A 12495-nucleotide genomic window follows, 5' to 3' on the forward strand; every position below is an offset into this window, starting at 1 on the left:
ACAATGTCCTCTAAGGAAGAAAGACAGATGAGAATCATGATCCGAAGGTTGCAGCCATGAAGATCGAGGAGTTTGCCATGACAGCCGAGATTCGTCCAAGAGGGAGGTGGGTTGATTTAGAATTGTAGTTCGAAAAAACTGTAGTTGGGCAAGATCCTTGAGGAGTCCACCTCTCGGATCAATACCTTGCTACGGGAGCCCAGATCAGGTCAGTTGATGTAAAGGAGTGTCAGAGTGATAGTTGCAATAGCTAGGAACGACAAAGACTAAGCAACGTAGAGCTACAATTGACAGCAGTGCAGTTGGCACAGGGCAGAGTCAGCAATAGTGCAAAGGCTTAAGAGGGTTAGTGTAGAGACTAGCAACAATCAGAAATCCAACAACGAGATGCATCATATTGAACACCAGTTTAGTAATTTGGGATGCTTTTCCGTTGTTGATGCAATAGCAGCAATAGTTGGAGAAGATTGCAGTGCAGATGTAGTATTGGCAGTGGCAGTGCTAGCAACAGCACGAATGTAGAGGGAGTTGCAGTATGGATGTAGTGTTGATAGTGGCAGGGTCAGCAACAGTACAGATGAACATTTGCATAATAGTTGGTGGACAGGATGTCAAACCAATGTTGCATTAATCATTATCGGGATATTATCGATGCGGGGAAAAAATCGTAAAAATCGGGAAAAAATCGGTAAAAATTGAGAAAAAATCGTAACATACAAAAATATTCTTTTTTTTTTCAATTTTTTTAATATATAAAGCATCTACAACATAAAATAAATACATTGACACATAAATATGATAAAAGAACTAATATATAAGATGTTTAATATCATTTTTGGTGCTACATCACACATAACAGTGAATCATGTCCTGAATAGTAAGTCCTGACTCCTGACTCATGATTCCCAACTCAGCTTCAAAATATCAACAAAAAATATAACAATATTTCTCATATCATGAGTCATAATGTCCTATACAATGAAATGAACCAAATAACTAAAGTCTAATACCACTGATTTCCTCTGCCCCTCTAGATGTAGATGTCGGTGGAGTTGGCAGTGGACTCTGCTGTGCTCTAGAAGCTGAAGAACTAGGAGCTACAGGAGGTAGACCACATCCTCTACTGGTGACAGGGGTAGCTTGGGTCACCTCCTCCTCCTGTTGCTCCTCCTCCTCATAAAAAGTCTGAATAATAAAAAAAATGAAAAAAAAAACTTATTCCATGTTTTTTTCCAACAAATCGCCGGAAAAAAAATGTTGTATTTATCAGGTGATAATATCGCCGGTTTTAAAAAACCACGATTTTATGACATAATCGCGATTAGTGCAACACTGTGTCAAACATCAACAGTGTAGAAATAGATGTTACAGAATAGAGTGATGCTTCAACAGAGTGCATTGCTAGAGCACATTCCTCACTGAGAGGGAGTGTTGATTTTTGGTAGCATCGGATGTGCTCGAAGTTTCAAAATTTGCAGGGAGGCTTAGACACATGCATTCTCCAGTACCCAGAAATCGTTTTAACTTTTGGGAAATTCCACCCGGAGACAATTTTATTAAAATAATTAATTATTTTTAATGGGTCTCTAAGTCTAAACTTAGGAAATTAAAATAATTAATGGGTATTGATCTAAACTGTGAGTGAAACTTCTAGAAGAAGTCGAAGATCGAGTCCAAATAATCTAAGCCATTGATTAGAATCTAATCTGGGCTGTTGGTTCTCAACTGGAGGATTATAAGGACATCGATGGGCACTTGGAGAACACATTGAGTGAAGATCAGAAGATCGATTTTTTGAAGTAGAGCAGTTGCTAGAGAGAATTTCAAAGTGATCTTTTGCAATGAGGGGCAAGGATAGTAGCCGGTGAAGAGTTTTCCTGGGTCGGAGAGTACAAGGCAGAGAGGAAAAAACGATGCCAGAGAGAGGCTGACGCTGGCCCACGCAGTGGCAGCGCAAAGCCTAGAGGGAGATTGAATTCTTGTTGAGGAAATCGAGTTTCAGAAGCCGGGAGTCGGGGTGTGAGACCGGGAGGCTGGAAATCGAAGTTTCTAGCCAGCAGAGGGTCCAAAGGAGGAGCAACACAGTCCCTAGCAGAGGTGATGCAGACACTGCGTGGGGTTGATGCAGTTCTGTGCAAAAGCTGACACAGAGCCTATTCCAGGAAGATCAGATTCAAATTCTTCTAGTGACAGGGTGAGAGCATCTCACTACTTGTTTTGTACAGTTTCTCTCTGTATAGGATAACTAGTTGGGCGTCCAACGAATTGTACTCAGAATTACTACTACATAATAATAAAACCCTTAACTACTGCACCAGTTTTCCCACACTGGGTTTTTCCGGGGACATTTGTCCAAAAATAACTGTGTAGATGTGTTGCGTATTTCTTTCTTGTTCAGTTTCTTGTCTCCGCATTTTATTTTAAATGGTGAAGGCTGCAGTGTATTAGTTTCAGTGTTTATTGTAGGAAACAATAAATAATTTTGATTAGTAATTAACAAATAGAAGAAACGTGATCAGTTGCTGCAGTAGAAATTTGGGCATCCAAATTTTCACAGAATGCGATGCCTTAGGATTTGGGATTGGAGCAATATCAACATTGCACGAAGTGGGGACGAAATGGGGATGTTTTTTTGAAGCGTTGACGTAGAAGCGTCATTTTCTAAAATTCTACGAAGCGAAGCGTCTACTATATATATATATATATACATATTTTATATATTTTTTTCATTTATATTCGAAGCAAACATCCCAAATACCAAATTAGTTGTAGAAGACATGAAATCATGCATATTTTTACATAAATCAATATAGATATGGCATCCATGGTTCAGTTGTACATCAATGATTAATTATTCGAGCATCAACCATCTATAGTCTACAATTACAAATATACATCAAATTTTTAAGCATATTATAAAACATAAAACATAAAGCATATTATCTAGCAAGTGAGCAACTGCCAACATTAGTCATGTCCAAAATTCAAATAATAATGTTTATAAAATAGGCCACTTGGCCATCCCCAAGACAAAAAGGTTCAGATTTGCAAGAAGCCTACAAGTCTAATGATTAATCTATGACAAAAGTAGTAAATTGTGAATATATCTACTAATCTCTCCTCCTTCCACCACGAAGAGTACGTGGCAGTGGGCCTCACGTGGTGGCAATGAAGAAGATGGTACCTGTGGAAGTTGTGGGTGTGGCATTGAAACTGATGAAGACGAAGCCCTTGCTGTTGGTGTTGAACCATGGAACCTAGGAACCAAGGGACCAGATGGGGGTGGCATCTCAACTCGATCATCATCATCCTGGAATCACTTAAAAAATTTATACAGAAAAAAACCACTAGTTAACAAAAAAATTAAAAAACAGGAATTAGAGAAATGCTTTATAAGCAAAATTGACACATTTGAATTCAATGGAAATACCACTTATTGACTGAATTTTGAAATTTATACCACAATGGACATATTTGGATAGAAACATCCTATAATTGCTCTAATCGCAACACTCGCACTTCTTTTGGTTCTCACTTGGCCTTTTGAGGACAAAGATTTCACTTTTAAGTTTTTCTTCAAATTTCTCCTTTGGGGACTTGGTGGTTGCATTTTCTTTGCATGAAGGTTCTCCTGGGCTTGATTTGTTGTAGCTGACAGTGTTATCTAGCCCTTGCAAGCTTTTCAATTTTTTATTGAGCTTGTTGACATCAACCCTTAATAATACAACTTCTTCTTCACACTTCTCGCAGTCTTCTTCCTTCTTTAGCTGGCGTTTGGTCACTTCTTCAACTCTTCTTCAACAGAAAAAGAAGACACAATTATGCCTCAATTCATCTTCTAATTAGCAAGCCTCACAGATTTGGACCTTTGCCACTTAGAACCTCAGATAAAGAACCTTAAATTCAGTCTGGCTCAGGAACCTCTGCCTTAGAAAATTTTGGACCAGCCTCAGAAGTTCGGATCACTACCTCAAAAAACCAACTCGGATCCGCTTTTTGGTTCTGCCTCAAGTATTTCTTATACAAGGCATTTGAAAACTTCAAAAGGAGCCTTAGAATAGAGGCATAAATCAAACTCGCATAAGCCTGAAGACTGTCTCAGAAGGCTGCCTCAGAGACCTACCTCAGAGAGGCCAAAATGCCTCAAGAAAAGTGTAAATGGAGGCCTCAGGAAGGCCGAATTAGGTCTCAGACAAAGTGTGAATGGAGGCCTCAGGAAGGCCGAATTAGGTCTCAGACAAAGTGCGAATGGAGGCCTCAAGAAGGCCAAATTAGACCTCTATCAAACTCGGATATGGCCTCAGGACAGACCCTCGTTCTCCACAAATTGTCTTCAGAAACCACAAGAAAAGTATGCCTGTCCAAAACTCAGAAAATTATTTCCTCCAAAATCTCTGTTCTATCTTGTCCGATTTTCTCCTTTTGTCGGCCTCAGATAGCTACTATGAGATCAAAGATATTTTATTCCTCATATAGTTGCACGAATGGCATTTTTTGAAGCTCCTCGGCTGGGCTATAAATACAGATTGAATGGAGCCCTATTTTTAGGGCCGATCTAAGCCAAATAAAGATTTTTATTTGAAAATCCACGTCTATACTAGAGCTGACTTGAACCTAGAAAATGTAAAAATATATTTTCCCTTGAACAGACACGCCATGCAGGTGCCATCTTGAAGAGAGGAGAACTGACTTGCTTAGAGGAGGCTTAGAACACAAAAAAAAAATCAAATTTTTGTCTTTCATAGATTCTCCTTTCAAGGCTGATTAGGACACGTGATTTTAGGCTAATTTAAATTATGATTTTGACTTCCTTTTAGGGGCAGCAATAAATATTAGGGTCGTGAATTTTGGGGCAAAATGCTGGTGCTAAACCCATCCATTGGGGCATCAAACTTCAAATAACAATATCTCTCCAACCAAGAGGACCCACAAGGTGTACCACCTATCAAACAAAATGCCATGACAAGGGATATCAATCCGGAGGGTCCTTGCATCCAATTTCATTAATTTGTGAATGCAAATCAGCAAACAAATTCTGGCCCATTCACCCTTTGAGATCAATGATAATTTCTTCCAACAGCCTCTTCCTCCCTATTTCTTCATTTATCTCATTTTGCCTAGCTTTTTCTTCTTCAAATTTCTCAATCTGATTTTGCAATTCCAATCTAATATATGTCCAATCTCCTGAAGGCACCCTGGTCTCTTATATTAGCCAAGTGTTGTTAAAACCCATGAATCCACACCCCCATCCCCATGTGTTTCCTGCAATGTTTGCAATACCTTCTTGCTAGTCGTTGTTTTCATAAACTAGCGAGCATCAATTGATGTTCATTTTAGTTTGTAATGCACCATATTATGTTTTTTTTTTCTTAATTTAAATGTGACTAAAGTGTTTCTGTCTTGATAGCTGAAAAATTCTTAAGTTGGATGTTGTTTACTTTTGTTCTTAGGTTGCCATGAAAGCTGCATTACAACATCCTAGGCTGAATTAGTTATAACTTGATATTTGTTGTGCATTATAATTGTAGGGTTTCCTTGTCTTGGCGTGTTACTTCAGAAATTGGAGAATCCAGCACTTAGGGCATGTCTGAATGTCACCGTGAATGAGGTATGTATTGTTTCATACATATATTCTTCAGTGCAAACATGCACTATAATATTAATATAAATCTGTGTGATTTAACAATGAGCAGTTGTCTGGACTCTGAATATTTATTTTAGTTTTTTTAATGTTATATGTGTGAACTCAGGAATGTACAACTCTTGCCTCATATATGTTTTCTATTATTGAAATATAAATTTTGTTTTGCCCCCTTCATCTCTCCATGCTTGTCAGTATGGCCACCTATCACCGAGTGATTTGCAAGTGAGGATATATCCAAAATTTAATAAAAGAAAATATTACTTACGGGATTTAATCAAAGTTACATAATAAAACACTCAGCTTGTTGAAGTTTCTAAGTTTACCCAGCTAAGAAACCCTCCATGCACTTTATCTGACTTATTCCTACCTACTTGTTATTTTTCCTTAACAAGTTATTTACAAAGTAAATACCGAAAATAAACACCAGTGCATGCTCAACATATTACAGATCAGCAACTAAAAGAAACAAGAACAAACACACCACATGAGACCATTATTTTTGGACTATTGTCCTCGGAAAAACCCAATGTGGGAAATTTGGTGCAGCTATCTAAGGGTTTTCTTATTAAGCAATATCAGAGTACAATCTGGGTGCCGAAATTGGCCTACCCAACAGGGAATTTCCTTAGCAGCTATACCTCAGTTTGAGAGAAATCTCCTGGCTGAAACCCTGGAAAACCCTTCCGGCAGCTCCTCAGCACAAAACTGCTCCTGCAACCCCAGTGTCTGCCCAATCTGGATTGCGTCTGCCCCTCTTTGTCTCACGCTTGCCCTGCGTCAGCCCTAGGAGGCCTTGCGTCAGCTCTGGGAGCTTTTACGTCAGCACGTTGGCCTCTCTGGTGCTCTGCACAGCACTTGGCTGCCTCTCCGTGGCCCTGCGTGAGCCCTTTTTCGCTCTACGTCACTCTCCTTGGCTGCTGCGCTTCTCTCCCGGCACAATCTCTGCCTTCTCTGCTTCTCTGTACTCAAAGCCCCTCAGCTGCTCTCCCGATCACTGATTCTATCTCTCTTAGCAAACCCCGCTCTAGAGAATAGAATGATTGATCATCTGGTGTGTCTCTCCAAGTGACTCTCAAGCCTCCTCTTATACTTTTATTGTTGACGATTCAACGGCTGAGATTAAGTCCCTAATCAACGGTTAAGATTAGATCTGGCTTGATCCATGTCTTTTGGACCACTCTAACACAGATTCATATTAATACACATTAATATTTTATTTTCCCTAAGTTTAAACTTAGGGACTCCATTAAAAATATTAATTATTTTAATATCTCCTGATCTGTTTAGAATTTGCCCAAACCCTTTCTGGGTATTGGAGATCTCATGTGCCCCAACCTCTCCACCAAATTTCGTGGCTAGAGCACATCTGATGCTACCCCAAATCAACACTCCCTCTTAGCAAGGACTATGTTCTAGCAAAACTCCTCACTGAGTATTACTCTAATCATCCGACATCAGTACTTGTGTTGATGCTAGGCCTTCCTGCCCAACATCCTCTGCACTGCTGCCTCCTGTATCGCTGCCCATGGTTCTGCCACTGCGACTACTGCATCTATACGACAACTCCCTTTGCATTCTTGCTGCTGTTGGTCCTTTCTCCCAACACTGCATCTGCACTGCACCTCCTCTCATCATGCTGCCCACTGCTGCACTGCAACTCAGTTACTGAGAAGTAAGTAATTGATCTCCCAACTAACCTCCTTGTTGGGCTAGAAACACCCACTGACGCTGAAGCTCCCTTTGCTGCTGACAAGTGCTGTCTCTCTGACCTCTGCCTGCTACAACAACTCCCTGCATTCGCACCGTTGCACACCTTGCTGTGCCTTTCTGCACTGGTGCAACACTCCTGTGCCTCTCACACTGATGCAACCTGCTAGCTCTGTGCTGTCTCGGGACTCCTGCACTGTAGCTCTCTCTGCCGCTCCATCCACATCCGTCTCTACCTGCCCAACCAGTCCTGCTACTCCTCGTCGGGGCTCCCGTAGCAAGGTCTAATCCAAGAGGCTGGGTACCTCAAGAATCCTGCCCCTCATCACTTGTAGTCCGCTTGACTACAGCTCAATGTCTCCTCACATCCGCTTAAGTGGCGTGTGTGCACTCATGGCACAATCATTGTCTGTCAAAACTTCCTTCTTTGCCCGTGCTGGCGCTGCCTTAGTCTTGGAAGACTCTCCCTTACTCTTCTTCCTTAGGCACTGGGTCGCATATGACCCATCTCCCCACAGTGGAAGCACTTGATCTTGGAGAGATCTTTCTTCTTCCGCTTCTCCTGTGTTCCCTCAGATGCTAGGGCCACATCCTCCTCCTCACGCTGAAATTTGATCCCTTTGCTGCTGCTACCTGTCTTTGACTGCCATCTGATCTCTTCCCGGCGAAGAGCTGCCCACATCTCGTCCCATGGTAGGAGAGTCCCTCTACCCAGGATACTCTGGACAAACACTTATCAATCTTTTGAGACAACATTCAGGGCTGTCCTCACCATAAGCTCCTGATTCGGTGTCGCTCCTATATCAGTCAATTGATCTTGGATCTCATTTAGTCCTCCGAGGAAGGTGTCAATCGATTGACCCTTCTTCATTCGATACGACCTCATCTGGTTCTCGAGCAGCATTCTTCTTTGCACAGAAATATGCTGGTACAGGTTCTTGAGAGCTTCCCACATCTCAACTGCCATTTCCTTCTCGGCTATATGTGGTACCACATGATCCTTGACCCTGTCAAGGATAATGCACTTTGCCCTCGCCATCGCCTCTTCGTACTTGTCATTATCATTTGGGTCGACTGGGATAGCTATCGTCTTCAAGGCAAAGTTCTTGACACGATTCCTGTCAAGTATTGATAAGATTCTAGCCTTCTAGACTGCGAAGTTCGTTGCTCTGTCCAGTCTATCCTGGTCTCTTACCCGGTGTAGTGCCATGACGCTCGTTTACTTCCCTCTTGGAAGTTCTCGGTTTGACTCCTTTAAGTCTCTACTTCCCGTCTGGAAGTTCTCTTCTGGACTCCCTTTGAGTCCTGATTTCCCTCCTGGAAATCCTTCTGCTACTTATCGAGATGTCCCCTACTTTGATCGTCTTGTGCAACTGCATTGCTGATCCAGGTTCCTCGGCTAGAAACCTTCGGTAACAACTCCTTTGGCCCTGCTCTGTCAGGTATTGTTTTGACTATAGTACCTCACCAGCTCCACTCTGCAATATTTCTGCAGCCTTCTAGACTCCAGCAATTGCCTCTCCGTGAACTGTGTCAGCCCCTCTTTGCCCCACGCTGGCTCTACGTCACCCCAGATGGGTCTGCGTCAGCCCTGGGATGCCCTGTGTCAGCCCTCTGGCCCTCTGCATCAGCAACACTAGCCTCTCTGAAGCTCTACGTAGTTCTCAACTTCCTCTGCGTGGCTTTGGCTGGCTCTGTGTCACACTTCCTTGGCTTCTGTGCTGCTAGAAACAACTTTTGTCACCTTGGGACAACTGTTTTCTACTTCTATTTCTTCGCTCGGCTGATGTCTTTTAGTCCTCCTGTGATCTGCAATCATGCTCTGATACCATGTTGAAGTTTCTAAGTTTACTTAGCTTAGAAACCCTCCATGCACTTTATTTGATTTATTCCTACCTACTTGTTATTTTTCCTTAACAAGTTATTTACAAAGTAATGTGGGAAAACCGGTGCAACTATCTGAGGGTTTTCTTATTAAGAAATATCAGAGTACAATCTGGTTGCCGAAACTGGCCTACCCAACAGAGAATTTCCTTAGCAGCTATACCTCACAGTTTGAGAGAAATCTCCTGGTTGAAACCCCAGAAAACCCTTCCGGCAGCTCCTCAGCACAAAACTGCTCCTGCAACCCCAGCGTCTGCCCAATTTGGACTGCGTCATTCCTTCTTTGTCTCATGCTGGCCATGTGTCAGCCCCAAGAGGCCCTGCGTTAGCTCTGAGAGCTTCTGCTTCAGCACGCTGGCCTCTCTGGTGCTCTGCGCAACACTTGGCTGCCTTTGCGTGGCCCTGCATGAGCCCTTTCTGGCTCTGCGTCACTCTCCTTGGCTACTGCACTGCTCTCCCGACACAATCTCTGCCTTCTCTGCTTCTCTGTACTCAATGCCCCTCAGCTGCTCTCCCGATCACTGATTCTATCTCTCTTAGGAAACCCCGCTCTAGAGAATAGAATGACTGATCATCTGGTGCGTCTCTCCAAGTGACCCTCAAGCCTCCTCTTATACTTTTCCTGTTGACGATTCAACGACCGAGATTAAGTCCCTAATCAACGGTTAAGATTAGATCTGGCTTGATCCATGTCTTTTGGACCACTCTAACACAAATTCATATTAATACACATTAATATTTTATTTTCCCTATGTTTAAACTTAAGGACTCCATTAAAAATATTAATTATTTTAATATCTCCTGATCTCTTTAGAATTTGTCCAAACCTTTTCTGGGTATTTGTAATGACTGTCCTAAGTTAAAGAGTCCTTACCGAAACTGTAAAGATTACTGAGACTGTGAAACTGTATTAATTGATTTGATGGAGTACTTACCTGATCTGCTACGGCTGTTGCGATGATCTGCTGCAGAACTTCTCTCGTTACCGAATGACCAAACCACCCAGCCGAACCGAGTATACCTGGATACTCAATCCAGTATGCCTCTCAACCGAAGCATACCGTTCCCCCGTGCCCAGAGACTTCAAAACAAGTAAGGCTCAATAGTTCCGAATTATAAGCAGTATGGATAATTTCCTCTCCTTCAGCACTCTCCTTCGTCCTTCAACAGCCCCCGGTTCAGTTTTTCCACTCACAGTCAATCCAACCTTCCTCCCTGAGACATAGAACACCCCCCCCTTTTATAGCAGAGGTTCCTCCCTCTCTACGCACCAGTTCACCGCCTTTATGAAAGGATAAGATTTTGTTAGGCGGTGACCGCTTTGTCAAGATATTTGCCTTTAATAGAATCCGATCTTCACACATCGGATGGTGTCACTTTAATTTATGACAGATGGTACTTTAATTTAAATAGTATAAAACCATGATGATTTAAATATTACATATTATTTTATGTCTTATAAAATATTAAGTCTAATCATAAGGTTTATGGGTTTAGTTTTATTAGTACACCTTTTGGGTTATATATATGTAACCATATGAATAAGCTCAACTATATTTCTCAGTGAGTGTATATTTCTTCTATTTACGAGGATTAGGTATTTAGTTACACTTTTGATAATTAATTCATTTATCTTATATTTTAGACATTCTCCATGAATAGTCGATATATAGTCGATGTGTATATATATATATACTTATACTAGTGCAATGTAAATGATGCATGCATATGTAGCTATCATATGCATGCCTCACATGCATGCTAATATTGCTATGCTGTCCGGGATTTGAGATGGGTTGTTACAGTATTGGAGATCTCATGTGCCCCAACCTCTCCACCAAATTGCGTGGCTAGAGCACATCCGATGCTACCCCAAATCAGCACAGCCACTAACTTATAAGCATTATTTAACTGTAAGGCCTAGTCTAGTAGCATAACACAATCTGTGGAAAGACATTTAAAGCATATTGTAAGGTAAGAATGATAATGATAGGAACCATAATCTATAGAGTTATTAAATATGTTTATTTTTTGTAATTTTGATGATCTCTGTCAAATCTTTTTCATGTCTTTTTTTTTCTTTCAATTTTTTGTTTTTGATGATCCTTTTTCCCTGTACCTAGTTGCATACTGTGAATTGTGGTCCTAGTCCACGATGTTAAAAATCCTTTTATGATGACATAAAGAGACGTTTTGCTTGAACCAATTTGAAAAATATAGAAGCAACAGTGAACCTTGATAGTTTGTCTATAAGGCCATGGTTTACCAGTAAGGTAGAACACTTGCCATAGTAATGACCCGTTTTCAAATCTTATTGGGCTTGCTCCCTTGTGTTAATGTTTTTTTCACCCAATATCATCATCCAAATTCTGCGATTAACTTCAGAAGGGAGTCATCTGAATGATCAGCTAGTGAAAGTGTTTCTGTCACTAGCACGATCTCTCTGACTTCCCAACTAGTGTGTTCTAGTCTGATGGAAGTTTTCCTAAAATTAGCTGTTACTTGATACTCCAAAAATATACAATTTAATGTCTCAAATAGGCAAGGAAAAATTTCATATACACAATAAATGTTCGCAGATTTGAAAACAAATTCTTAAAATCTGCAAAAGAATGATTCAATATTGAGTTCTAAAAACTGATGATTTATTGAGAATTTTAGAGTGACCAATGCACACATTTGTTGGGCTTTGTTACCCCTCAGTTTTGCATGAATGCCACACTATTGAAATTTTTCACTATCATGATTTTTAGCGCAAAGTCAGTTTCTACAGGTTGATGGAGTCTAGGATGGCCTAGGGGTTTTCTTTGGTTTCACTTGGTGCCTTGGCTGATATTTGATGACATGGATGATGATATGTTAGATGCCTTGATAATGTTTCACCGGCACACTTGCTTATCATGAAGAAAAGACATTGCACTTGATTGGTTTTCTTTGGTTTCACTTGGTGCCATGCCTGATATTTGATGACATCAGTGATGAGATGGCCTAGGGGCTTTCTTTGGTTTCACATGGTGCCTTGGCTGATATTTGATGACATGGATGATGATATGTTAGATGGCTTGATAATGTTTAACCGGTGCACTTGCTTATCATGAAGAAAAGACATTGCACTTGATTGGTTTTCTTTGGTTTCACTTGGTGCCTTGCCTGATATTTGATGACATCAATGATGATATGTTAGATCCCTTGATGATGTTTTACTTGGTTCACTTTCTTATCATGAAGAAAAGACATTGCACATGATTGGGTTAGAGGTG

At 41.0% G+C, this 12495-nt stretch overlaps 1 protein-coding gene across 1 annotated transcript in view; it reads left to right on the plus strand.

The window, feature by feature from the left end:
* Nucleotides 1-12495, plus strand: part of DEG2 (DEGP protease 2) — a 381058-nt gene that overhangs the window by 202165 nt on the left and 166398 nt on the right. Inside the window, exon 9 of the mRNA XM_089401871.1 lies at nt 5529-5608. Within this exon, the coding sequence (XP_089257997.1) occupies nt 5529-5608 (80 nt within the window). The remainder of the gene's footprint in view (nt 1-5528; nt 5609-12495) is intronic.

The sequence above is a fragment of the Pinus tabuliformis genome, chromosome 2_1, assembly GCF_031772625.1.
Source record: "Pinus tabuliformis cultivar Carrire ecotype Pingquan chromosome 2_1, CPIR1, whole genome shotgun sequence".
Classification (NCBI taxonomy): Eukaryota; Viridiplantae; Streptophyta; class Pinopsida; order Pinales; family Pinaceae; genus Pinus; species Pinus tabuliformis.